The sequence below is a fragment of the Aspergillus aculeatus genome (genome assembly GCF_001890905.1).
Source record: "Aspergillus aculeatus ATCC 16872 unplaced genomic scaffold ASPACscaffold_9, whole genome shotgun sequence".
Taxonomy (NCBI): Eukaryota; Fungi; Ascomycota; class Eurotiomycetes; order Eurotiales; family Aspergillaceae; genus Aspergillus; species Aspergillus aculeatus.
In genome coordinates, this window is record NW_017962984.1 from 1331619 (window position 1) to 1359023 (window position 27405).

The following is a 27405-nucleotide window of genomic DNA, read 5'->3' on the forward strand; positions in this document are numbered from 1 at the left end:
CAGGCCGGAAGAAGAATGAAGCCCGTCGAAGCCGCCGCATCCAGCCGCGCTGACTAATCCCGATTTGCAATGCAGCTGCAGCACAGCATAATAGCAGCTGCAGGAAGCAGCTAGCAGTTGGTAACTGATTATACCAGTATATGTAATTAAAACATCAGGGACAGAGAGAGTAGCAGGATTTGTAGTAGTAGTAGTAGTAGTTGAAATCAATAAACAAATCTAGACTATGCCTCCCCCTCATGCATGCGAGATGTGTGTTTCAATGCATCGCAAGTACCAACAACATTTTAACACCACCGATCTCCGATAACAGACAGATCCTCGTCCCTGCAACTCAGACGCCGAATATAAATGCAAACTGTATCATCCGTAAGAAACAGAAACACGCGAAGCTGCGGTCGAAGTCATGCATCACTAGACGCCCACCATGTCCGTAGCAAGATATCATACAAGTCACTTAGTTGGTCCAGCCAACTTTCGTCTTCGCCAATGTAGTTGGTCCTCACTTTTCGATTATGCTAAAGAGGTCAGCGGCTTGTCGGCCAAAGTCAGAAAGTATCCGCATCGGTAGCTAGGCCAGCCTATTTCACGCCGCTGCAGAAGTGGGGGGGTAGCATGCGACAAGCACCGACTGGTGACCTCAGCGGTGGCCAAAAATGTCAATACCCTCGTCATCGTCCTCTTCCTCATCGCTGCCGTCATCTGAGCCGCTATTCCCTGAGGCACCGTCACCCTCGTCTTCTTCGACATCGGCATCGGACGCGCCGTCGACGGACTCAGCTTCCTGCCCAAGGAAACCATAGCTGTACTTGAACTTGGTACCCCACAAGCGAAGTTCACCGCCATCTTCATTCCTTCCTCCGCCACCGCCGACGGCACCGAATGTGAGGCCGCTGAAGAAGGAATTCGATTGCGACCGCTCCGAATCACGGTCAGGCGGAATGCCAAAGTAGTTCCTGATGACGGGCGACACAGCACGATCACGAGTCAAGCTGTAGGAGGCGAATTGCCGACTCGGATCGGCAGACATGGGGACAGAAAGCCGAGAGTCGGGCCCGGGAACCGAGCTAGTGTCAATACGCAGCGACTCGAACGCAGGCAGACCGCTCTCATCAGCGCCATGGGAGGAAGACCTGGCCCGTGGTGTCGAAATTCCTTCGCTATCGCTCTCCAGGGCAGAGGGGTCTGAAGCGTTGCCTCGAACCAGACGAATCTGTGCGGTATTGTACGATTCACACCTGTATCTCATTAGATGTTGAATAGGCATAGAGAAGAATCAAGACTCACAGATCACATCTCAGTCCCAGCCAATGATATCTTACGACAGACTTCGCACTGCAGTCGTTGCAATAGACCAGAGCTTTGGTGTCCTTAAATTCTGCCGGCATAGGCTGGCTTTCAATTGTGCGATCCAGATTCCGGAATGTAGACTCCATGTTGGTGATGGTTTTACTGCAGATCGGGCAGCGGTACGAAGTCTTGGAATATTCGGAAAGACACCGCTGGTGAATGCTGTGGCCACAACGCATGAATACCACAGTCTCTGGGGAAGTAAACATGTAGTCTCCGCAAATGGGGCAATCGCATTGCGTGGATCGCTCAATGCATCGGTGGGTGTTCTCGATAGATATAGGAAGGCAAACACTACACGTCTAAGATTTGATTAGCTTCCAGCAATGCTCAGCTGGGCTTATAGGTTTACTCACCTTGCAATGGAAGAAGTCTTTCCCCAGACCTTTTCCAATGCGGCAGATGCCACAATCACCGCAGTGATATATACTCTTGTTGGCGTCGTTGTCCCAAAGCTTACAGATATCACAATAATACTGCGCCCCTTGTTCGCCGCACTTCCTGCAGGATTGTGCTGCAGGCTGGGCTTCCCCACACAGCATGCAGAGCATGTGCTCTGTTTTCGGCCGGTCCATACGGTGCTCCTCGACCTCGTCATGGCAGAAGCGGCATGTGTACCATTTGTTGCAGTCAAAACACTGTGCCTTGACGTTTGTCTTATAATGTGGACAGCCAAGAAAAACTTCCTCAACCTCTTCGAGGTCCAGATCGTCAATCTCACAGGCAGGTGATTCTAGTTCTCGTTTCGGTGCATATGTCGGCACCAAATCTTCTGCCGTTAAATCATAGGAAATCTCGCCCTTGCCAGGAGCGGAGGACGAAGGTAAGAGGGATCGCTCCAAGGATATGATGCTCCATCGGCGAGCAGATTCGTCCTGCTTCGGACTCTGAGGAGTGAGAGGCGTCGGACTCCTGGGAGTACTCTGGTCGGCAGAATCAACCCGGTGGAGATTGTATTTCTCGGTCATCAGTGCGTGGATCATGCGTGCCTGGTCTGTGTTGCTATAACCCACATCTCGAATCGCATGGATCCGCCTCCGTAAAGCACCCATTCCGTCGTCCTCTGGAAGTGCCGAAGGACCGGACTCGTCCGTCCCAACCATGTTACTCAATGCCTGCTCCGGGGTGTGCGAATGTGAACTTGAGGGTTGGAAGACATCCTGCCTAGTTAGAGATGAGGCGGTCTGCTGTGGGCTGGTCAGGGGATTTGTGCGCGTCATCAGGGGAGATGTATTCTGTGAAACGCCGGCATAACCTGCGTTGATTGTCCATCCAGCGGGGAACCGGTGTTCTGGTCCACGAGGAACTCGACTCGGCGAGCTGTTCGAAGGTGGAGTGGATGTGACAGGGCGGCCATCTTCAGACTCCGCATCTCCGGCATTTGGCAGATCTACCGGGTTCGCTGAATTGATCATGACCGCACTGTGAGAAAAGTCGGTGCCATTACTGGCCACGGACGAGGAACGATTTTTTTCAGCTGCGAGGGAGTCGGAGGGCGGTGGTGGAGTGGTCTGTTGTGAGAGGCGACGGGCCTGCCGAACGACGGGTTCAATCAACAAAGAGGAGAGGAGCCCGCTCATGGAGTAGATCAAACAGCATCAGATGCAGGCAAAAGCATAGGAAAGATAAGAGATTGAATAATTGGAGAAGGGAGCTACACCACAAAAGGCTTGGAAGGCCTAGAATAAGGTAGGCAAGATAAAAAGCAGCAAGGGATACGGAGTAACTCGAGACCGAAAACGGATGGGAGAGGGAGGGTGGGAGGGAGGAAGTGATTCGATCTCGGATGGTAATCGCTTCGTCAGCCGCTATGACGTTGAGGCCTGGGAGTCGGTGGTCCTTGTCTTGACAGGGTGGTATTGAAAAAGAACTGCACGCGTTCGCGGTCGCGTTGGTGTATGCGTGAAGTGATATGTCGAACACTCTATGCAAGATCTAATCCTTGTGTTTTTGCCAGTTCTTGAGTTGTATTTGCTGAGTTGGGGATTTGGTGGACTGAGCCCGCGAGAGGCGATCGGCCACTGCTCTGCGCAAAAGTGAGAGCTTCCTAAATTAGGTCTAGCTCGGTCCCATTTTCATGGTTACTTCCCATATCGGGCTTAGCGCTATTTGTGCCCGTCGGCAGTTCATCAAGCATGTGATAATGCTCCCCATCACTGGCGTATTAACACACACTTTCTACTCACTACTCCTACTCCGGACTGTACTCACAATTGACAATGTCCTATGATATATTTTCGGCAATCAATCCAGTGAGTATGACTTTTTCCTGAGCAACAGCACACTCGACAATAATGTACAGTAACCTTCAATTCGCTTTTCTCCACCGCTCACGCTGGTCCGACTAACCCCATATTAAGGTCTCATACAATGGTAGCTTACTGCTTGGCGAACCATTGGACCGTCTTCAAAGCAGCAACTCTACGCGTGCATGCACTTACACTCATATTTGCTAAGCATTAAACCCCTGTTGGATACACCCTAAAGTCATAACAAACATGCTGATCTTGTAGGAAGCGAGCATATCCATTATAGTATATTTCACCGAACTATCTACCAGTGGTTTTCATTCCTATGAGAAGGGTCTAGACTGGACTAAATCACTCTTCAAGAACTGGCTTCAGAAGCGGGATATGGTAAGCTGTCTTTGAGAGCAGCTGCATTACATGTCACGAACGACCTACTCTATTTAGGGATATACCTAGCAGCGCCTTGGAGCAGGTTCCGCGGCGTCCCAGGGAGGAAGTCACCCATGATGTCAGAAGCTGCCGGGTCATACAGCCAGGCCATAACAGGGCTGGTCTGCGCAGGCCCCATATTAGATTCACTACTCGTCTTGATATGTGGCAGCTTCTGGTAGTCAGTCGATTGCTTGTGCCGTGAGCGATGCTTGGTTGAGAGGTATATATAATTTGCGTGCCGCGCCCTGTGGACCCATGCTGTTCTCCAATATAGCGAACAAGAGGTCATGGCCTCGCGTTCGATACCACAGAACTGAGGAAATAGCATCCAAAATATATGGTGGTGCACACATATAACTAAGCAAAAGCAAAGGTCACTCCCGAATTCGCTGCTAAGTATGTGCGTGGTGGACGGTTCTGGTTTCGAGACGGTAATCTTCATACCAAGATTTCCACCAGAATAGCCGGATCGTTACATTAAAAATGTTTATGATACGATGACGTAGTTTAACTTGAAGTGACAAGCTCGTCAACAATAGACAACATTTTTTCTGAAAGGATCATTTGCAGATACATCATAAGTCAAGTCTAATGTGATATCAATCATGGATGGTACATACAGTAACTCCGTAAAACCTCGGGATGTCTTCCGAGCCAAGAATGGGAAGAAAGACAAACAGAACAAACCGCTTTGACTCAACCCAGATTTCTCTCCAATCCCTTCCTGTCGTTTGAACTGTTTCTCCTCTAGCATCAAGATAGAGGCCTGTGTTCAGTACTTGCTCATAGTCCTTCATTATGGGTGGCGTAGCTCAGCAAAGTTCCGTACCGATCGAGATGGAAGCGACCTCGTTTCCGTCTCAACCTGCGACTGCAAAGACGCACGGCTCGGGCGTTTCGGACAATAACGAACATTTATTGAGCCATGTCCCAGAACCAGGCACTTCGCAGTTGCAGATTCAAAGGCTCGAATCGGGTCAGGATGCCCCGGTGGCTCGCAGCAACTGGAAGATCTTTGCGACCATGATTGCTCTTTCGGTATGTTACCGCAGCCAAAGCATGCTCGTTCCAGCCAAAGTTTTTGGTAGAGAGCCCAACTGATAAGCCCTTACTGATACGCGCATCTTCAAGCTTGCTCTTTTCATCTCAGCCCTAGACCAGACCATTGTGGCTACGGCCACCCCCACCATCTCGTCAGAATTGCACTCCGCATCGGGCTATGTCTGGATCGGAGGTGCATATCTCTTGGCCAATGCGGCTAGTTCTAATATCTGGGCCAATCTCTCCGATATCTGGGGACGGAAGCCCGTTCTGCTCACTGCCGTTGCCTTGTTCTTTGGCGCATCCATCATCTGCGCCACTGCGGTTGACATGCCTATGTTGATCGCGGGTCGTGGCTTACAAGGTATAGCTGGTGGTGGACTCATTCAGTTGATTACCATCACTATCTCCGACTTGTTTAGTGTTCGGTATGAGACTGATGCATGCCCGCACCCCAGAAGTGATGAATGCTGACCTCTGGACAGACTTCGCAGCCTCTTCATGGGGCTCATCGAGTTCATTTGGGCCATCGCGGGGGCCATGGGCCCTCTTGTCGGTGGTGCTTTCACCCAATCCGTCTCCTGGCGTTGGATTTTCTGGATCAACCTCCCAGTCTGTGGAACTGCATTTGTGCTGCTTTTCTTCTTCTTGGACATTCACAACCCCAGGACGCCAGTGCTGGCCGGCATCAAGGCAGTCGATTGGTGGGGTAGCTTCTCCATGCTTGCCCTCATCATCTTGCTTCTGCTGGGGCTGGATTTCGGAGGAGCCACGTTCCCCTGGGGCTCGCCGAAAGTGATTTGTCTGATCGTATTTGGCGCCTTGATGTCGGTCGCCTTTATTTATAGTGAGAAGCGCTTGGCTAAGTATCCGCTCATGCCACTGGGTGTCTTCCACAACAGATCCAACGTTGCCTGCTTTCTGGTCGCTTTCACCCACGGCTTTGTGAGTCTGACCTGGATCCTCTCACCTTGTAGGCCACTTACTAACACCCAGGCGATCAGGCTTTCCTCGGATCGGAGTACTATCTCCCCACCTATTTCCAGTCAGCAAAAGAAGCGACTCCCTTCCACTCTGGACTTATGATTCTTCCATTCGTGCTCACCGAAGCCGCTCTAAGTCTTTTCGCTGGTCTGTTCATCCATGGCACTGGCCGATACCTGGAAATCGTCTGGGCGGGAACTACCCTCGTTGTTCTCGGGGTTGGGCTATTCATCAATCTCGACACCACTTCATCGCTGGGTAAGATTATTGGATACCAGATTGTAACCGGCATGGGATGCGGCTTGCTCTTCTTCCCGCCCCTTCTTGCTCTACAGAGCAACGTTTCGCAACGGGACACTGCAAGCGCGACCGCAACATTCGGTTTCATCCGCAACGTGGCGATGGCCATGTCAGTGGTTCTGGGTGGCGTCGTGTTCCAGAACAGTATGGAAATGCGGCAGGGAGATCTCCGCGCCGCAGGCTTGTCGTCGTCGTATTTGGATGAGTTCTCGGGATCGGAAGCTGCGTCCAATGTGGTGATCATCTCTACTGTTCGGGATGCGGATCAACGCCATGCGGTAACGAACGCCTACGCCTGGAGTCTTCGTAACATCTGGATTCTCTATGCGTGTGTGGCGGCTGTTGGTTTTATTGCCAGCATGTTCATCACCCGGCAGCATCTCAGTAAGGAGCATGTGGAGACCAAGACTGGACTAAAGGAGAAGGAGTCGACTAGCTCATAGTGGGCATCGTGAATGTCGCCGAAGATGCCGGTACAAAAAGTTTGCCTTTGGCTAATGAATCAGTACATAGCTTGCATTGTTGCATTTGTATATGGGTGTCGTGATTGAGCATCAGTCCAATGGCCCTTTCAAGTCCCAGCTGTCATAAAGAATCAATAGAACCCAATTGACAGAACCATTTTCATTCAGAATTCAAGGCTTCAGAGGTGAACAGAATGGGCCATCGGAGGTCTGAAAGTGATTGTGGCGCGTCTCATACTGGTAGGAACGAAAGACGCTTGGGTGCTATCGCAACCCCTAGAAAGCCGATGACAGGAGCGAATCGGCCACATGGTTGTGAAATGTGTTCAAGGCTTAGCGCCGGTCACTTCTTAAGACACTCCCGCAACGCCACTCAGCCACAGAAATGCAACTCGCGGAAGCCGGCATGACAGCCCAGAACTGAAACCGCCCTCGTGGAACGCTTGCTGCTCATTGGGGTTGGTTGCCTGACAACATCGCATCCGCTAGGATCGCAGAGACAATCTCTAGACCGATCATCCAGGTGTTGGAGAGATGGGCTAAGTCTCGAGCAGGCAGGACACTCCTAAAGCTTGGGGGCTGATATGCCTGGGAACATCCGATGATAGAGCGACATTCAAGTCGCATCCTTATTGGTCACTTCGTATAGCTCGGTAGGACCAAAGAGATCCAGAGCCTCTGGTCTAAAGATGAGCGAACAAGAGACAAATATGTTTCATCTCAGATGCTAACTGCGAGGGTGAATATGAAACCATGGTCAGCGCGCGTCACTCCCCAACTAAGAATATCACTAATCATGATTACTCAACGATTGAGGACCATCATGTCGCCAAGCCTGTTGGACACTTGCTGATTAGGAGTAATCACAATGGTTGGACTGTTGCATCTCTCATTCAGTGGTGTATCTTCGTGCCAATTGTGTTATGGTATCGAGACATTGCCGGTGAGGGGCTAATTTATTGCCCGTGCTGCTGGTGGCAGTCGATAAATATGGTGGACTATGTTGGTGGGACATAGAGATCAACGACCCATGACTTCTATTGCGATTGTGTCACAGCCAGTGGATATTTTGGCTCTCAGCGGACAGTAGAGACCCAGGCAGAGACCTGTTAGCTTACTCATGACAGTTTATTAATCAGATCTTAGCTTTGCGGCAGGAACAATGAGGGGACGAACCGGAATTCTCGGCGAGAATACCGTGAGAATGATGGCGGCAGTGCAATGGTCCTGAAGCAAATGAGTTGGTGGGTCAAGTTGGGGGCGAGGGAGGGAAGTCGATGTTGGCTGCGAGTCAGGAAGTAAACAAACGTCGGTTGTGGGGGCGATGGGCACTGGGCAGAGCTTCAATTCTCCTCCATCTCACTTTACCTTTACTGGTAATGAGCTTTCCCTTCGAGATTCAGCCCCCAATCACTACTTGCACTATTTCCATACCTACCAGATGGTGATACTCTAGCTGAGGGGCCACGATGTCTCTACAGCATCTCAAAGTCCGTTGTGTTGTTGGATTGTCTGAAACCGTGGGCAAAAAGGGCCTTACAAATGAATACATCGATCAAGATGAGGGATAAAAGGGTTGCAAGAGACCCAGATCCGGTCAGACCCAGGTAGCCTCATCGCACACGCAACAACTGAATCATGCTGAGGAAAACCTTCTTGCTGGCCCTTTGGGCTAGCGGTGTTGTTACCGGAGCCCTGGCGGCCGATCCAAATGCCAACTCAGTCGAGTCTTATGACCCTGTTGCGACAGTGGCAGATATTGTGGAATACCCTGATCCTCACAAGAATTTCGCCAGGCATGGCTTGGCCTATGTTCTGCAGCGTAGGAAGCACAAGTCTAGCAGCAGCAGCAGCGGTAGTACTATATGGGGGCACAGCGGTGGTAAAGACACCACTACAAAGGCAGAGCAGAAGAAGACGACTACTACCAAGAAAGAGGAGCCGACAACCACGAAGTCGATGACCACCACCCATACGACCACCACTACGACTACGACTACGACGACCGAGGAGAAGCATACGACCACCTCCAGCTCGAAGACAACTGCTTCCTCCACCACGACATCCACCACGAGCACCACCACTAGCACCACCACTTCGCATGCTTCTACCATAACTTCGACTTCATCTGCTACCACTATTCCGTCCACCACTAGCAAGACCACAACTTCAATATCCACTAAAACCCCTGAGGCCGAGCATTCAGCCACTGCAATTAGTTCAAAGTCAACATCGTCATCCACTACGACCTCTAGAACGTCCACTCTTGCAGTCCAGCACTCGTCGACTACTACCAAAGAAACAACTTCTAAGTCTGTTACTAGATCCACCGAAGTGCAGCATGGATCTACGAGCAAGGTTGATACGGCCACCAAGTCTGTCACAAGCACTGCAGAGCTGAACCATGCCTCTTCAACGAAGGTCGAGACGACCTCCAAGTCTGTGACAAGCACTGCAGAACTGAATCATGCCTCTTCGACCAGAGTCGAGACAACCTCCAAGTCTATCACAACCCCGGTAGAAGCGGGGCACACTCCTACAACCGGTAAAGAGACTGCGTCTAGCTCAGTGACACGCTCTGTCGAGGCAGGCCATGCATCTTCCACTGCGGCAGTGCACACGTCTGCTACCGGGCTTGTCAATACCTCGCATCATGCTCACCACTCGGTAACGGCAACCAGCACACATGCTATTCATACACCCGGCACAGATCACTCGGCTAGTGCAAGTGTTCATTTTGGTAGCAGCACTGTCGGAGAGCCCAGCGCTGCGACGTCGACCGTGCCGGATCCTGACGATGGTGATGGTGATGATGACGGCTCTTCAGACGACGGCTCTTCAGACGACGGCTCTTCAGATGATGGTTCTTCAGATGATGGTTCTTCAGATGACGGATCTTCAGATGATGGTTCTTCAGATGACGGATCTTCAGACGATGGCTCCTCAGACGATGGCTACTCAGACGATGGCTCCTCGGACGATGGCTCCTCGGACGATGGCTCTTCAGACGATGACGGCTCTTCAGATGACGGATCCTCAGATGATGGCTCTTCGGACGACGGCTCTTCAGACGACGGCTCTTCAGACGACGGCTCTTCAGATGACGGATCCTCAGATGATGGCTCCTCAGATGACGGCTCCTCAGACGATGGGTCCTCAGACCCAAACAACAGCCAAAACCCACCCACCCCGTCCTCTTCCACCCCTCTGATATACGGCAGCTCGACCTCGGCCGCAATCCCCTCCTCGACACCCGCCGCGTCCAGCTCCCGCCCCGCCTGGGCCTATCCATCCTCGACCTTCAGTATCATGGCTTCCTCTACACCACAGATCACGCCGGGCGCGACACCGGTTGTTTAAAGGCCTGATCACACACCACACACCGCATACGGATCCCAAGACTATGGTATAGTCTGCCCATTACTCATTCTGAATTTTCTTATTTCTGCACTTGTATAACCATTTTTCGCTCCCATTGGGACTAGACTGATGTCTCGACACTGTCCTCGACTGACTCACATTTCTTTCCTTGTGTCATGTTTTCTTTCGATTCTTTCGTTCATTTATTCTGATTTTTGAATGTATATATTTTAGTTGGTGAATAAGAGGCATGGGTTGGGTTAGCTGGGCTAGATTGTGACCGAGGTTCGGCGTGTATGCCTACCTAATAGGTAGTAATGTTTTTCTTACCCTGACGGTTTTTGTTTGGTTGTCATGCTTCGATTAGAAGGACTGCTCGTTCAAAAGAGATCCTGCCGCAATATGAAAACCGTAAGATCTACGTTGTACTCTGTAGAACTACGTTGTTTGATAGCCACAAAATTTCAGTGTCAGAAAGCTAATGCATTATAACCCATTATCCATGGAAACCCGCTCCCGTTGCAGGCCATCCCCCAAAGAAAGAACTATCTCATCATCACCATCTAATCCAAAAACACCAACCGCCCATTCTGGTTCGAGATCCTCTCATCCAAGCGGATCCAGCTCCTCTTCCACCCTCCATTGCCATCGCCGAGATCCGCCACCAGGACGCGGCCCCCATCCTCGAGGTGGACATTGCTCGCCGAGGCAGCGAAATTGCCGTGGCGGGCCCACTTGAACTCGCCCCAGGAGTTGGTGAGGACGTCGTTGAGCGGGATGACCGAGCGGTGCTGGCGGCCGTCGACGTCGCCGCAGTAGGCCACGAGCTCGTGGTACCCCTCGAGCCGGATCTCGCGGGAGGAGCCGGAGAAGTTCCCGCGGAAGGTTTTCCCGGGACGGTGCTTCCGTTCGTCATCGGACGAGGACGACGACGAGGAGGACGACGAGTTGGAGTGGCGGCGGTGGTGGTGACGGTCGGCGCGACGCTGCATCTTGTGCTCTTCCTTCTCGCGGCGCTTCTGCTCCTTGAGGGCCTCCTTCTGCCGGCGGAGGGCTTCCTTTTCTTCCTCCTCTTTCTTCTTGCGGTGGTTCTTGATGGCGTCTTCCGCGACGGAGCCCGTCAGCGCGCCGCCGATCGCGCCCAGGAAGCCGTGGTTCACCTTGTGGCCTGCGAAGGCGCCGGCCGCGCCGCCGGTCACGGCCCCCAGGAAGCCGCGGTCTTGGTCGTCGGTGGCGCCCGGCGGGAGGTTGGGGTTGGTGCTGTAGGGTGGGGGTTGTTGGTGGCCGGGCTGCTGTTGCTGTTGCTGCTGCTGGTAGGGGGAATATGGGCGGTCATTGTAGGGTGCTCCTCCTTCTTGTGGAGGGTACGGGGGGTAGCCAGAAGGCGTGGGGGATGATCCTCCCTGCTGAGGGTACGGGGGCTGCGGTTGCTGTCCGTACGGCTGGTGGGGGTAGCCTTCGCCGCCTAGAGAGGGGGAAGGAGAAGGTCCGCTCCATGACCCCTGCGCCATCCTGGGGTCTGGTGAGGAGGCATAGTAGTTCTGATTGGGGTTGGGGTTGGGGTTGGAGTTCGGACGATAGTAGTTCTCGGAGGGGGGATAGGGACTGTAGGCGCCGGTGCGAGGCGTGCCCGGTCCAGGCGTCGATGAGTTCCAGGGTCCAGGAGTGTGGGATTCCTCCCGACGAGGAGGGTTTTGAGAAGACCCGCCGAAGTATTCTTGTGCTGACATCGGGGTTGGCTGATGACTTTGTGAAGCTGAGATGTCTTTGTAGAAGATTTTGTTCTGGAAATGAAGACCAGAGAAAAATGGAAGTAAGAAGAGGGAAGTGAAGTGGGGGAAGAGAAAAGAAAGAGCGAGAGCGAAGAGTGAGACTAGCTATATAAGCGCTTGCTTGTAGAGGAAGCGAAGCAGCGTTGATTCACTGCCCAGTGCCTGCCCCCCCCAGTCGTGGCTGTGCTGGGCAATAATCGCCTACATTAGTTTTGGTACCTAAACTTCTTTTTGTTTGGTTCCTGCCTGTTCCAGGCAAGCATAAGGCTGACGCGACACAGGCACTGCCACATCCTGGCGGGGGAAATTCTGTGGCTGAGACACCCAAGGTGGGGATTCAAAATTCTCCATTTGCAATTTCCTGGGCCAAGGATTGATCCCCTGGATCAGGTCAAGTCGGACATAACAATATGAGTAAGTCATGCACATGCACAAGCGGATAGTCTCGGATAGCGGATGGCAGACATAAACTTAATGCTGGCGATGTTAGGTCATGACTCTTAACGTTAACTAACACTAGTTACTTATGTCACTATAGCGATATACATCGTACACTATAACTACAAGCTACAGTGTACACCACTGAGCAATAAGCAACACAATGTAGACAGAATCCACAGTGATCAGTACCTGAACCACGAATGGTCAATTACCCAATCGACGCTACAGAATCGGCCTCTTCCGCCGGTTGCAGATAACGGCGAGTGCCGATAACTTATCAGCTAGTAGGAGTCTGGAACCAGATATAGTGGACTGGAGAAACCGAGCTCTCGACCGAGAACCCCATTCCCCCAGACTTTCTTTACTATAAATCACCTCCAGACCCTTCCTCTTCCTCACCTCACCAAACCCCCTCAAACTTCATCCCACCAAACAACCTCCTCCAATTGCCATCGCCACCAATTGACCACCGGCATCATCAGCATCATGTCTCCACCAACCCTGACCTCACCAACCCCAACCCTGACCCTAACCCCCGAACCCCTCACCCCGTCCGCCTTCCACCCCTACGGCACAGCCATCACCTCACCACTGCCCCGCACCGTGGCCACCCCACCACCAGCCTCCGCCCTGACAGCGCTGCACCCGACCCCCGTCCTCGCCAACCAAAACACCGCCCTGAAGTACAGTCCCATCTCCCCACTGGACGACCACTATGGCAGCAACTGCCCCAGCGGCCGGGCCTCGTCCGCGCGCATGACCATGTTCTCCTGCTTCCCGCGCACCCTGCGTCCTTCGACCGGGAAATCCGCCGTTTTCGACATCCGCATCCTCGAACGCCACCCCTACACCACCCAGACCTTCTCCCCGCTCGACCTCTCCAGCCAGCCGGCCGCCGGGTCCGGCACGGCCCAAGAGCCGGAGCCGTACTATCTGGTCGTCGTGGCGCCCTCGCTCAAGGGCACGACCGCCCAGGCCACCACCAGCTCCGGGGAGGTGGTTACCATCGCCGACCCGCCGGATCTGAGCCGCGTGAAGGCGTTCGTCGCGCGCGGTGGGCAGGCTGTCACCTACGGCGCGGGCACGTGGCATGCGCCCATGGCGGTGATTGGGAACCGGCGCGTGGACTTCTTGGTCGTGCAGTTTATGAATGGCGTGGCGGAGGAGGATGTGCAGGAGGTGGTGTTTGGGGAGGGGGTTGTGGTTGAGGTGGAGCAGGGAGTGGGCGTGAAGGCTAGGCTTTGAGAGGGGCGGAGTGCTGATTTACGGTGGTGGGATTGAAGGTTTGGGGGGTGATCTGGGGTATATTGTATATTGGAGGGGGAAAAGTAGTGTACATAGATCATGTGGGAGATATCGAGATGGGGTGGTTGCGAAGAAAGAGGTTGTGGGTAGGTGGGGTATATAATGTACTGTACATATTCGCTAAGTTGTGCCCCGTGCTGAATGGGGAGAGGGATTGGATGATTGCCGTGATGGGTGTGTTCTATGCTGGGGCTGATGTTTGGCTGCACTGGTCTGGATCAGTGGCTAGTCCTTGTTGACGCACACGTCGCGCCAGTTCAATGGTCTCCGAGGGCAATCCGGCTAGCTGGGCGACTTTCAGCGCGTGCGATTCACGGTTCACGCCCTTGCGCAACCGGTGCACGAACGAGAACCCGCCGTTGGCCGTCTCCTTGACATCGGTGCAATACCGGCCGAGCGACTCGAAGTCCTGGGTCATGTCTGCCAGCGCGTGGAAGTGGGTTGCAAAGAGCGTGCGGCAGCGGTTGTGATAGTGCAGGTGGTGCAGACACGCAAAGCTCACGGCCGTCCCATCCTCCGGGGTCGTGCCCCGGCCTACCTCATCCATGATGACGAAGGAGCGCGGAGTCGCCTGCTTCAAGATGGCCGCCGTCTCCAGCATCTCCACCATGAAAGTCGACTGATCGCGGAACAAGTCGTCGGCCGCGCCAATGCGGCTGAAGATCTTGTCGACAATGCCCATCTCCGCGTAGTCGGCCGGAACCAAGGACCCCACCTGCGCCAGGATCGTGATCAGGGCATTCTGTCGGAGAAAGGTGCTCTTGCCGGCCATGTTGGGCCCGGTGACCAGCCAGATGCGGTCCGGGTCGCCCAGGAAGCAATCGTTGCTGACGAACCGCCGGCCCTGCTCCTCCAGACCCAGCTTGACCGTGGGATGTCGACCGCCTACAATCTTGTGGCATGTGCCCTCGACGAGGGTCGGACGGACCAGCCTCTGTTCGTGGGCCAGGGTGGCAAAGGAGCATGCCACGTCCAGCTCGTCCATCACGGCTGCGTTACGGCGGATCTTGACAAGATTGAGGATGACCTCGCGGCGCAGCGTCTCGAAGATCGCCTGTTCTTCCTGCCGAATCTGGAGCTTGACTTGATCCATCTGGCCGCCCAGCTCGGTCCACGCCGGCAGGTAGAAGGACCGGGTAGACTTGGTCATTGAGACGTTCCGTGTCACTCCCAATTCTTCTAATGACTCTTGGGAGATCTTAGCAGCTTTGACGTGACAGATGTGGCCTAGACCCGGTGTCCATTTGAGGGAGAGGGCTGTCGACCCCACAGCGTCGCGAAGGCGCTGGGTGAGTTCCGCTTTCTCGTTGTGCAGTCGGTCCAATTCCTGGTGGAGATCGTGAAGAGCCGGGCTGGCATCGCGCCGCATGATCCAGGTCTCGACGGCCGACGCCTCATCGGCTGCCCCGCTGCCACCTCGTTCGCCGCTCTTCGTCCTGACCTTCTTCGGCAGTGTCTCTATTTCACCCGGTAGGGCTTCACTGAAGGCTACCTCCTGTGCGAGCATTGCTGCTTCAGCAGCCGTGTCATCCTCGATGCGTTGTTTCTGTAGCAATCCCTCTTCATCAATCGCTGCCAAGATCTTCTCAGCCAGGATGATAGGACCGTTCATATACAGGCGATCCGTCATGGATTTGAGGCTCTGAGCTGCTGGCGTGTCCTTGCATTTGCGCTTTTTGCTCATCAACACCCGCCGGATCTCTTTCGAAGCTTCAATGGCTCGAGATAGACATATCAGGTCATCTGCATCTCCCCGGCCTAGAGTGAATTTCTGAACCAGCCGCTGCGCGTCATAGCTCCGCTTCAGATAATCGATGACATTGCGGTGTAATTCTGCATCGTCGATGAATGTACACACAAGGTCCAACCGTTCGTTAATCACAGTCATAGATGTCGAAGGTGATGCTGCGATATGAGTTAGTAGAAGAATGATGACTCGGACTAAGTGACTATGGGTATACTTAGGCGATCACGTAGCAACCGGGCACCGCTTTTAGTCGAAGTCCTGCTCACTGCATGAAGCAGACTCCCCTTCCCAAAGCCATCCCGGGCTGTTTCTAGTATTTCCAAGCCCCTCAGGCTGTTCCGGTCAATGCTCATGGATTCGTCCAGATCTCGACGGCGCGGAGGCTGAAGCTTCATATTCAACCCTTGTAGCTGCACCCGGATGTATTCGAGAAGGCTGAAGCCAGCAGCCACTTCCTCAGAAGTGAAGGACGCCGCGGCTTTGGCAGATATGGGTGCTTCAAGCACAGGGCCCCACTTCGTCATGGGTTCGATCTTCGAAGGGAATGGGAAAAATGTCATCAACCGGTGGTCGTGCCCGGTCAGCAGCTGCAGCTCTTGCCTGACCCCGTCTCCAAGGGCTTGGTCCACCAGGATCTCACGAGCGCCGATCCGGGCAATAGCCGACGGCAACATTTGCGCCGTGGTGACTTGAGTGAAAAAGTCGCCGGTGGAGAGATCCAGCCAGGACAAGCCTACATTCTGAGACGTGGATGGCAGAACGTGTTGCTTCGTAGCCCCATCGTCGTGCTCTACCTGCTCTTTCACCGAGCTGCCATCTATATAGATTGCCAGCAGGAAGTTATTCTCGGAAGGATCCATGAACTTCTCATCAATCAAGGTACCAGGTGTGATGATCCTTGCGACCTTGCGATCGAATTGGAGACCCCCGGTGCGAAGCTTGCCCTCGGCATCGTTGGCGAACTCCTCACTAATGGCCACATACTTGCTTAAGTCCTGAACAAGTATCTTGAGGAAACGGTCCAGTTGGAAGAAAGGGAAGCCGGCCATGTATACGGGCCCGGCGCTTGTCCTTCTTATAGCCAGTTTAAGGTTCAGCAAGGGAGCGAACTCTTCGGCTTGTTCGAAATACAGCTATACTCAAGTCAGCAACTATACACACCAAGGAAAGCTTGATATTCAAGAAGCTATGAGTTAGGTCATGTCTTCATACCTCGTAGAATCCGCCAACACGGGTCAGCACCACACAGTTCCTAAACCTTTGCATATTGTTCCGATGCCCCTGCAAAACGACAGGGTATTGAGGGCCATCATTGGCGCCATCTTCATAAGGTTCCAATTTCAACGCCCCTTGAGGCAAGTCTTTCAATTTCACAACAGATTTAGATTTGGCAGTTCTATGCGGGACTATTGAGGTAGGGGTCGCCCTAGGAATGCATAGATTCGGCCTCCGGGCATGATGACAGATGGTGCGGTGGACATGACAGCGGTAAGAAGGACAGCCAGTCCGACCAATACTGGAAGGTAGTTGCGTGTTAATCAGATGGGAGATCGATACCCCATGAAAGCGCATCGTCTCGACCCCGTTTGCGCCGACTTCTTGTCTGTCTTCGCGTGCCGAGAAGAATTCCTTGTATACGCGTTGAGGCTTGACCGAATCGGATAAGAAAGCGGCGGCAGAAACCAGGGCGGGAGATTGATGCCTCAGGCTGCCACAAGATGTAGCTGTTCCGTTCGTCAAACCTTCCCGCTTTGCCACTCAAATCTGCTGGGACGAGACCTTCGCCGAACTTCGCTAACGCCAACTCCTTCAACTCCGCAAGAATCCCTCCTCCTCAGCAGCTCGCAACCTTGCCGCCGACGAGTGTGCTTTTTCTTGTCGGAGGATGGTCCGGGTTTGTGAAACCTAATTGAACGACTTTACACTATTATACAAAGCCACTCTCATCTCATCAAGTGCTTGTCGCCGGTGCCAACGACGCGCCCGCCGGCTGAATCTGAGCTCCACCGAGCCTCAGACCACGACTCACCTGCACTCGCCTCACGATCGTTCTTAGTTCTCCCTTCTCATCTGTATCTTGCATTTTCCATCAGAGAACCATCAAAATGGCCGACCAAAACATCTCCCAGTACAAATACTCGGCGATGTCCAACCTGGTTCTCCAGGCGGACCGTCGTTTCATCTCTCGCGTCAACGATGAACCCACCGGTGACCCGGAGTCCCTCGCCGGCCGCATCAGCATTCGGGAAATGGGCTCGAGGATGGCGCGTGACGATGCGCCGAAGACGAAAAAGAAGGCCGGCTTGACGGATATCGAGCGAGGGTCCATCCGCGAAGGCGAGGATGTCCTCGCTCGCGAACAGAGAAAGACCCAGCGGGGTCAACCGGCGCAAGTACGCGGCCAGGGCATTCTGTCTGCTGCCGATGCCCTCGTCGAGGGCCTGAAGTACCGTCCGCGCACCCCTGCCACTCGAGCCACCTATGACCTCATCCTCACAATGACCGCCAGCCATCTGGGCGACGTACCACACGAAGTGGTCCGCAGTGCGGCCGATGCAGTGCTGGAGTTGCTCAAGGACGAGGATATGAAGGATTTCGACAAAAAGAAGGAGATCGATGACTTGCTGGGCAGTTCGATGAATCCTAAGGAGTTTAATGAGCTTGTCAACCTGGGCAAGAAGATCACGGATTACGATGCCCAGGATGATGACGAAGAGATGGGCGACGGTCTGGCTGGCGAAGGAGAGGCGGAATTGGATGAGCGCCAGGGTGTTGCTGTCGTTTTCGACGAGGAGGACGAGGACGATGAGCGCATGGGCACTCTGGACGAGGTCCGCGACGACGACGAACTTTCTGAAGACGAAGCCGACCAACAGGATGTCCCTGGTATTGATGACGCAACGACCGAGAAAGCAGACCTTGAAGGATTAGAGGATACTGAAGAGATGGTCATCGACGGCGGATTAGACCGTGGTGATGAACGCCGCAACAAGAAAACCACAGTTCTTGCACGAGAAATCGATGCTTACTGGCTTCAGCGCCAAATTGGCAACGCATACCCAGATGCTCACGTACAACATGAGAAGGCGACCCAAGCGCTCGAGATTCTCGGAGGTAAAGGAGAGGATGGCGAGGTGCGACCTCTTCGCGACGTGGAAAATGACTTGATGGATCTCTTCGATTATGAGCAGCCCGAGCTTGTCGCCACTTTGGTCACCAACCGCGACAAGATTGTATGGGTCACCCGTTGGCGTCGAGTCGCTGAAGATGCGGATGCCCGCCATCTAATCGAGAGTGAAATGGTTGAAGCTGGACACCGCGCTATCTTGGACGAGATCCGGGGCAAGACCAACCGCGATGAAGGCGCGAGTCGTCCCTCGAAGAAGATCAAGCTAGAACTGATGGATGTGGATGTTCCCAACGCTCCTCAGCAGCCGGAAGAGAAGAAGGAGGAGGGAGGATTGGTCCGGGGCCTGCAGCCGAAGAGATTGATTAACCTGGAGAACCTTGTGTTCCATCAAGGTAATCACTTAATGACCAACCCTAGTGTCAAGCTGCCCCAGGGCTCGACGAAGCGGACATTCAAGGGATATGAGGAAATTCACGTGCCTCCTCCCCAGGCTAAGAAAGAGCCTGGCGAGAAGAATCTTCCTACGACCGAGCTGCCCGAGTGGGCTCGCGTTGGCTTTGGAAGTTCGAAGGAACTCAATCGGATCCAATCCAAGTGCTTTCCGACCGCTTTTCACGACGATGGCAACGTGCTTGTCTGTGCCCCCACCGGTTCAGGAAAGACTAATGTTGCCATGCTTACCATCCTCCGCGAGATTGGCAAGAACCGGAACCCGCAGACGGGAGAGATCATGCTGGATGACTTCAAGATCATCTACATCTCTCCCTTGAAGGCCCTGGTACAGGAACAGGTCGGAAACCTCGGCAAACGTCTTGAGCCTTATGGCATCAAGGTGGCGGAACTGAGCGGTGATCGTCAACTTACGAAGCAACAAATTGCTGAGACTCAGATTATCGTCACGACTCCTGAGAAGTACGATGTCATCACTAGAAAGGCTTCGGAGACGAGTTACACCAGACTCGTCCGTCTGATCGTCATTGACGAAATTCACCTTCTCCACGACGAGCGTGGTCCTGTCATCGAGAGTATCGTTAGCAGAACCATCCGCAAAGTAGAACAGACTGGCGACCCAGTCCGAATTGTTGGTCTGAGTGCTACGCTCCCTAACTATCGGGATGTTGCCAGCTTCCTGCGTGTTGATCCTGCGAAGGGCCTGTTCCACTTCGATGGCTCCTACAGACCTTGTCCTCTCAAACAGGAGTTCATTGGCGTTACGGATAAGAAGGCCATCAAGCAGCTGAAGACCATGAACGATATTTGCTACAACAAAGTCCTTGAGCAAGTCGGACAAAAAAGGAACCAGATGCTCATTTTCGTCCACTCTCGAAAGGAGACCGCCAAGACCGCCAAGTACATCAGAGACAAGGCTCTTGAGATGGAGACCATCGGCCAGGTTCTGCGCAGTGATGCTGCAAGCAGAGCTATCTTGGCTGAAGAGGCTGAGTCGGTTGATGACGCCTCGCTCAAGGATCTGTTGCCTTATGGATTTGGTATTCACCATGCCGGTCTCAGTCTTGCTGATCGAGACTCCGTCCAGGCGCTTTTCGCCGACGGCAGCATCCAAGTCCTCGTATGTACCGCAACTCTTGCCTGGGGTGTCAACTTGCCTGCCCACACAGTTATTATCAAGGGAACTCAGATCTATTCGCCTGAGAAGGGTAGCTGGGTCGAACTCAGCCCTCAAGATGTCCTGCAGATGCTGGGTCGTGCTGGACGACCTCAATACGATACCTTCGGTGAAGGTATCATTATTACGACGCAAACCGAAATCCAGTATTACCTCTCCCTCTTGAATCAGCAGTTACCAATCGAGAGTCAGCTCGTGAGTAAGCTTGCTGACAATATGAATGCCGAGATCGTTCTCGGAAACATCCGTACTCGTGACGAGGGAGTTGATTGGCTGGGTTACACCTACTTGTTCGTCCGCATGCTCCGCTCACCTGGCCTCTACAGTGTGGGAGCAGACTATGAAAATGATGACGCCCTTGAACAAAAGCGCGTTGATCTTGTTCACTCTGCGGCTGTGATTCTGGAAAGAGCAGGCCTTGTAAAGTACGACAAGAAGACGGGTCGTATGCAATCCACGGAGCTTGGTCGTATCGCCTCCCACTACTACATCGGCCACAACTCCATGTTGACCTACTCTCAGCACCTCCAGCCTAACATCACCACAATCGAGCTGTTCCGAATTTTCGCTCTTAGCGACGAGTTCAAGTACATTCCGGTCCGTCAGGATGAGAAGCTGGAACTTGCGAAGCTACTTGGTCGTGTACCTGTCCCTGTCAAGGAAGGAATCGACGAGCCCCATTCTAAGATCAATGTCTTGCTCCAAGCTTACATCTCTCGCCTCAAGCTGGAAGGACTTGCCCTGATGGCCGATATGGTTTATGTTACCCAATCAGCTGGTCGTATTCTGCGCGCTATTTTCGAGATCTCATTGAAGAAGGGATGGTCATCCGTAGCCAAGACTGCTCTTAACCTGTGCAAGATGGCTGAGCGGCGCATGTGGCCCACGATGACACCCCTCCGTCAGTTCCCGTCCTGTCCAAGAGACATCTTGCAGAAGGCGGAGAGAATCGACGTCCCCTGGGGTAGCTACTTCGACCTTGATCCTCCTCGCATGGGTGAGCTCCTGGGTATGCCCAAGGCTGGACGTGTTGTCTGCGATCTTGTCTCCAAGTTCCCTCGCCTGGAGGTTCAGGCCCAGGTTCAACCCGTCACTCGCTCCATGCTACGGGTCGAGCTGACGATCACTCCTAACTTCGTTTGGGACGAGACTCTACATGGCTCTGCTCAAGACTTCTGGATTCTTGTGGAGGATTGCGATGGAGAGGAGATCTTATTCCATGACCAGTTCCTTCTACGGAAAGACCACGCACAATCCGAGATGAACGAGCATCTCGTTGAGTTCACCGTTCCCATCTCTGAGCCTATGCCTCCGAACTACTTTATTTCGCTGGTATCTGACCGCTGGATGCACTCGGAAACCAAGATTGCCGTTTCCTTCCAAAAACTGATCCTTCCCGAACGTTTCCCGCCCCACACTCCTCTCTTGGACATGCAAAGGGCACCAGTGAAGGCATTGAAGCGCGAAGACTTCCAGCAGCTGTACCCCGACTGGCAGTTCTTCAACAAGATCCAGACGCAGACTTTCAAGTCTCTCTTCGACACAGATGACAACGTGTTTATTGGTGCTCCCACGGGTAGCGGAAAGACTGTGTGTGCCGAGCTTGCCTTGCTGCGTCACTTGTCTCAGCAGGATAGCGGCCGTGCTGTGTACCTTGCTCCATTCCAAGAGCTCGTTGACCAGCGTCTGGCGGACTGGCAGAAGCGACTGAGCCAGCTTTCCGGCGGCAAGAACATCGTCAAGCTTACTGGCGAAACCACCGCCGATCTCAGACTTCTGGAACGAGCCGATCTCGTTCTTGCCACACCAAGTCAGTGGGATGTCTTGTCTCGGCAATGGCGGAAGCGCAAGAACGTCCGGACAGTGCAGCTCTTCATCGCCGATGAGCTGCACATGCTCGGAGGCTATGGCGGATACGTGTATGAAGTGGTAGTTTCGCGTATGCACTCCATGGCACTGGAGATCGAGAATGGCATGCGCATCATTGGCTTGAGTGTGCCTCTTGCGAACGCTCGCGACATTGGCGAGTGGATTGGTGCCAACAAGCACACGATCTACAACTTCAGCCCTCACGCCAGACCAGTGCCATTGGAACTCCACATCCAATCCTTCACCATCCCGCACTTCCCTTCCCTCATGCTCGCCATGGCCAGACCAGCATACCACTCCATCCTGCAGTTGTCTCCTGATAAGCCGGCCATTGTCTTCGTGCCTAGCCGCAAGCAAACCCGTGCTACTGTCATGGATCTGTTGGCTGCTTGTGCCACGGATGACAATGAGGACCGATTCCTCAACGCGGATGTGAACGAGCTTGCTCCTCTTCTTGGCCGCATTCAAGAACAGACGTTGGCCGAGTCTCTTTCCCACGGCATCGGCTATTACCATGAGGCTTTGAGTGCTACTGATAAGCGCATCGTGTCTCACCTCTTTTCCATTGGCGCTATTCAGGTTCTCCTCGCTTCCCGTGATGTTTGCTGGGAGCTCGACCTGACGGCACATCTGGTGATTGTCATGGGCACTCAATTCTTCGAGGGCCGTGAGCACCGCTACATTGACTACCCAATCAGTGAGATCCTTCAGATGTTCGGCAAGGCTTCTCGTCCCGGCGATGACAAGCTTGGTCGTGGCGTGCTCATGGTGCCTGCTGTCAAGCGCGATTATTACAAGAAGTTCTTGAACGAGGCTTTGCCTGTCGAGAGTCACTTGCAGGCTTACTTGCATGATGCGTTTGTTACCGAGATTAGCACGAGAACAATTACCTCGACTCAAGACGCCATTGATTGGATGACGCACACCTACTTTTACCGCCGCCTGCTGGCTAACCCGAGCTTCTACGGCCTGACCGATGTCAGCCACGAGGGTCTTAGTACATTCCTCTCTGAGCTGCTTGAAAACACCCTGAAGGAATTGTCAGATGCCAAGATCGTGGATTTGGATGAGGAAGACGACAGTGTTGCTCCTCTGAACGCCGCCATGATTGCCTCCTACTACAACATCTCCTTTATCACTATGCAGACCTTCCTCCTCTCCCTGTCAGCTCGTACCAAGCTCAAGGGCATTCTGGAGATCATCACTTCCGCCACGGAGTTTGAAAACATTCAGATGCGTCGTCACGAGGACCACATTCTTCGCCGCGTGTATGATCGTGTACCGGTCAAGATGGCTGAGACCTCCTACGACTCGCCCCACTTCAAGGCATTCGTGCTGCTGCAGGCTCATTTCTCGCGCATGCAACTGCCTATTGATCTCGCCAAGGACCAGGAAATCATTGTCAGCAAGGTGCTCAACCTCCTTAGTGCGTGTGTGGATGTCCTCTCGTCGGAGGGTCATTTGAACGCGATGAATGCGATGGAGATGTCACAGATGGTTGTCCAGGCCATGTGGGACCGGGATAGTCCATTGAAGCAGATTCCTCACTTTGGCCCCGAGGCTATCAAGGTGGCGAATGAGTATAAGTACGTATCCCTCCTGGAATTCCAGTTGACTCGCGCTAACCCTGCCGGCAGCATCAACGACATCTTCGAGTTTATGGAAGCCATGGATCCTTCCGAGAACAAGGACTACGCGACATTGATCAAGCGTCTTGGTCTGGACAACAAGCAGCTGGCCCAAGCCGCGGCGTTTACGAACGAGAAGTATCCCAATTTGGAGCTTGACTTCGAGGTTGAGGATCCCGAGAACATCACTTCGGGCGAGCCGGCCTATCTCAAGATCAAGATCGAGCGAGAGGTGGAGGAGGACGAAGAGCCTGATACGACCGTGCACGCACCATTCTACCCTGGCAAGAAAATGGAGAATTGGTGGTTGGTCGTCGGCGATGAGAAGACCAAGAACTTGCTCGCTATCAAGCGAGTCACTATCGGCCGGAAGCTGGATCTGCGTCTGGAATACATTGTTCCAACGCCTGGAGAGCATGAGCTGACGTTGTACCTGATGAGTGACAGCTATGTAGGTGTGGATCAAGCTCCTACTTTCTCGGTCACGGCGGCGGAGGGTATGGATGAGGACGAGAGTGAAGAGGAGGAGGAGGAAGAGTAGACAATCCCTCCCATGGTCTGAATTTGGAAGCTTTTGTATGATTGTCTGTAATTATATGTTCTAATGGGGAGATACGATGATTTAGACATGTCATTTGTGATGAGTACTGCAATATCCTGTAAACAGCGGTAGTATCCCAATTAGGCCTCCCGGAGAAGAACAGGAGCAAGTCAAGTGCGGCAGTGGCCAGCCACCCTGACGCCACCTCCGCTCTTCTTCCCCTCACGGTCCCCAACTCACAACTTACAACTCACCTTACCCTTTCATCCCTTTTATCTTCACTCTCCATTCCCTGACATTCTCTGCTTCTCCGATAATAACTAGTCATTCTCCTTCATCAGGAGAAGTTCACTCTGGTGTGCATTGACTGTGCTACTCTTATCACCAGCTGGAGCTACAGCACCTTATTCGAGCTATCTATCTTATCTATCAGGCCCTTGCCGGTCGCAGTGTCATGACCATCCGATCCATGAAGTTTACTCCAGAGTACGTTATCATTCGATTCCAACTTGTCTTGTCCTTGGTCGTCGTCAGTGAAAATTGCAACACTTAGACCCTTGTACTGATTCGCACCAGAGTTCTCCTGGGAGCTCCTCGGCGCTCTGGCCCTGTGCCGAATGCCTCAGGCACCCTTGCGGTGTACACCCAGACCACCTATTCGTTCGAATCCCACTCCAAGACCAACGAGATCCGAGTCTTGGACATCGAGAGCGGCCGATCGGCTTTGATCACAAACGACGCCGGCGCCAGCTGCCCTCAGTGGCTAGGTGACAGCAATCAGCTCGTCTGGCTGAAGGCCAAGGCGAACGGCAACACGAGCTTCATCATCGGCGATGCGCGCGAAGCAGACAAAACCTATACCGCAGGCACGGTGCCTGGCCCAGTCTCGGATCTCAAGGTCACAGTTGTCGAACCTGGAAGGATTGGCTTTGCGGTCACCGGCAAGGCCAATACGGACGGCACCTTGTACAACCCGCACGACGCGAAGAAGCCGACCAGTACCGGGCGCCTTTATACTTCGCTGTTCGTGAGACACTGGGACTCGTATGTTGAGCCCCAGAAGAATGCCATCTGGTATGGTCTGCTCCAGCAGGCGCCCCTGTCTCCGCCCACTCGACAAGCGGGCAAGTACGCTGTCTCAGGGCTCACCAACTTGATTCAAGTGTGTGGCTTGACGGGCGTGGAATCGCCGATTCCTCCGTTTGGGGGCACGAGCGACTTTGACATCAGTCCGGAGGCCATTGTGTTCGTGGCCAAGGATCCGAGCTTGAACCCCGCCACACACACGTCCTGCTCATGCTACTACTGTCCGATGTTCTCCTGGACAAGTGTGACTGCAATGGAGACTCGAGTGTGCGCTTTGAAGGGCCTCGAAGGAGCCATGTCTTCCCCAGTTCTGACTTCGGAGGGTAGCTCCATCGCGCTCCTCGCGATGCGTGAGGACGGCTATGAGTCAGATAAGCGACGAATCCTCTACGTGCCTAACCCCTGGAGTGGTGAGATGATCGAGATCTTTGCATCGCCGGATGGAGAAGGCGCCTGGCCTCTGAGTCCATCGGGGTTGACTTTTGCACATGACGACAAGTCGCTGATAATCCAGGTCGAGGAGACCGGACGAGGAGTTCTTTACCAGCTACCTCTAGAGAATGTCCGCCACTCTACTCCTGATGTGCTGAAGAAGCTGACACATTCGGGATTTGTGACGGAGGTGTACCCCGCAGCAGCTAACTCTGGTAAATTACTCATCGCTAGTAGCAGTCTTGTGGACAACAGCAGGTGGTCTATAATTGATCCCGAATCGCCCAAGGACGTCCGTGTTATATCCTCGATCGGCCGCGACGGTGCTTCTTTCGGGCTCTCGCCCACGCAGGTGGATGAAATCTGGTACCGTGGCGCCAACGATACACCCGTACATGCGTGGGTGATGAAGCCGTCCAACTTCAAGCCGGGAGAGAAGTATCCGTTGGCATATCTGATCCATGGAGGTCCCCAGAGCGCATGGTGCGAGCAATGGAGCACTCGATGGAACCCGGCTATCTTTGCCGAGCAGGGATATGTTGTTGTCACACCCAATCCTCGTGGCAGTACCAGCTACGGGCAGCGATTCACGGACGAGATTCGTAATGCCTGGGGCTCGCTACCCTACGTTGACCTTGAAAAGGGGTTTGATTACATTGCCGAGAATCTGGACTATGTTGATACTTCGCGAGCGGTGGCTCTTGGCGCTTCTTACGGCGGGTACATGGTCAACTGGATCCAGGGGCACCCATTGGGCCGGCGATTCAAGGCGCTTGTGACGCACGATGGAGTATTCAGCATGAACTCTATGCTCGCCAGTGAAGAGCTCTACTTCCCGCTGCGCGATCTCAAGGGGCCGTTGTGGAAGGTGCCTGAGAACTGGGAGCGTTGGGATCCCTCTCGTCATACAGCCCACTGGCAGACACCGCACTTGATCATCCACAACGAGTTGGACTATCGGTTGACCATCGCCGAGGGGCTTGCTGCATTCAATGTTTTGCAACTGCAGGGGGTAGAGAGCGCTTTCTTGACCTTCCCGAATGAGAATCACTGGGTGCTCAACCCGGAGAACTCGCTCATGTGGCATTATACGGTTCTGAACTGGATCAACAAGTACACGGGTCTTCCGGCGGCCTCCAGCAAGTATGCCGAGTTCAGCGCGACGAAGGCCCCGTCAATGGAGAAGCGGCTGGAGACTGTGTCATTGTGAAATGGGGGGGGGGAGGTAAATGAGAACTAGGATAATGATTTAGTCACAAGTTAATACAGCGTTTATTGTTTTGTGGTTGATTCCATTGTTGTGGGGGTTCTCACAAAGGAACAATGAAGCAGCCCTAATTTGGAGATGAGCACGAGTGACCCCTGCGGGTGAGATAATGGACTCGACACATAAAGGGATTGCCGTGCGTTATTTGCTTGCTGTGAGACAGAGAGACTTAATATAGCCAGTAGTCTTGTTCCAGCGACGACAAAAGTTCGAGTCTACGAAAGAACAATAGAGGGATAAAGACAGTGGTTTTGTATGTGCAGCTCGGGGTGATGTTTCGGTTTCGAGTTTTTATAGCATCTCAGTTGGCTGAATTGGGGGGTGTGTTGAACCAACAAAGGAGGACGAGTTGTATAACCACTGCGCTGTCCTCTGTGGCA

At 53.5% G+C, this 27405-nt stretch overlaps 7 protein-coding genes across 7 annotated transcripts; 4 read left to right on the top strand and 3 right to left on the bottom strand.

Annotated features, from left to right (window-relative positions):
* Positions 1-236: 236 nt before the first annotated feature.
* On the bottom strand, positions 237-3354 carry ASPACDRAFT_120933 (RING finger and CHY zinc finger domain-containing protein). Its single transcript, XM_020196388.1, has 3 exons — positions 1707-3354; positions 1288-1652; positions 237-1238 (listed from the first exon to the last, which is right to left on the bottom strand). The coding sequence occupies exons 1-3, from the start codon at positions 2928-2930 to the stop codon at positions 641-643; spliced, it is 2187 nt and encodes a 728-aa protein (XP_020055816.1). The 5' UTR covers positions 2931-3354; the 3' UTR covers positions 237-640.
* A 1362-nt stretch (positions 3355-4716) lies between these two features.
* On the top strand, positions 4717-7000 carry ASPACDRAFT_120935 (MDR family MFS transporter). Its single transcript, XM_020196389.1, has 4 exons — positions 4717-5069; positions 5163-5500; positions 5558-6017; positions 6077-7000. The coding sequence occupies exons 1-4, from the start codon at positions 4830-4832 to the stop codon at positions 6797-6799; spliced, it is 1761 nt and encodes a 586-aa protein (XP_020055817.1). The 5' UTR covers positions 4717-4829; the 3' UTR covers positions 6800-7000.
* Positions 7001-10743: 3743 nt separating this feature from the next.
* On the bottom strand, positions 10744-11910 carry ASPACDRAFT_61246 (putative glutamine-serine-proline rich protein; the record flags this gene model as incomplete). The annotated part of the gene is made up of 1 exon (XM_020203644.1): positions 10744-11910. The coding sequence occupies one exon, from the start codon at positions 11908-11910 to the stop codon at positions 10744-10746; it is 1167 nt and encodes a 388-aa protein (XP_020055818.1).
* A 969-nt stretch (positions 11911-12879) lies between these two features.
* ASPACDRAFT_61247 (ureidoglycolate hydrolase) lies at positions 12880-13638 on the top strand (the record flags this gene model as incomplete). The annotated part of the gene is made up of 1 exon (XM_020203645.1): positions 12880-13638. One exon carries the CDS (start codon positions 12880-12882, stop codon positions 13636-13638), a length of 759 nt encoding a protein of 252 aa, XP_020055819.1.
* A 241-nt stretch (positions 13639-13879) lies between these two features.
* On the bottom strand, positions 13880-17017 carry ASPACDRAFT_29909 (mismatch repair ATPase MSH1; the record flags this gene model as incomplete). The annotated part of the gene is made up of 3 exons (XM_020199676.1): positions 13880-15603; positions 15660-16578; positions 16658-17017. The coding sequence occupies 3 exons, from the start codon at positions 17015-17017 to the stop codon at positions 13880-13882; spliced, it is 3003 nt and encodes a 1000-aa protein (XP_020055820.1).
* A 393-nt stretch (positions 17018-17410) lies between these two features.
* Positions 17411-24309, top strand: ASPACDRAFT_79374 (ATP-dependent RNA helicase BRR2). The gene is made up of 2 exons (XM_020205390.1): positions 17411-23657; positions 23709-24309. The coding sequence occupies exons 1-2, from the start codon at positions 17551-17553 to the stop codon at positions 24238-24240; spliced, it is 6639 nt and encodes a 2212-aa protein (XP_020055821.1). The 5' UTR covers positions 17411-17550; the 3' UTR covers positions 24241-24309.
* Positions 24310-24513: 204 nt separating this feature from the next.
* Positions 24514-27337, top strand: ASPACDRAFT_79375 (oligopeptidase family protein). Its single transcript, XM_020205391.1, has 2 exons — positions 24514-24726; positions 24817-27337. Exons 1-2 carry the CDS (start codon positions 24710-24712, stop codon positions 26966-26968), a joined length of 2169 nt encoding a protein of 722 aa, XP_020055822.1. The 5' UTR covers positions 24514-24709; the 3' UTR covers positions 26969-27337.
* Positions 27338-27405: the final 68 nt, after the last annotated feature.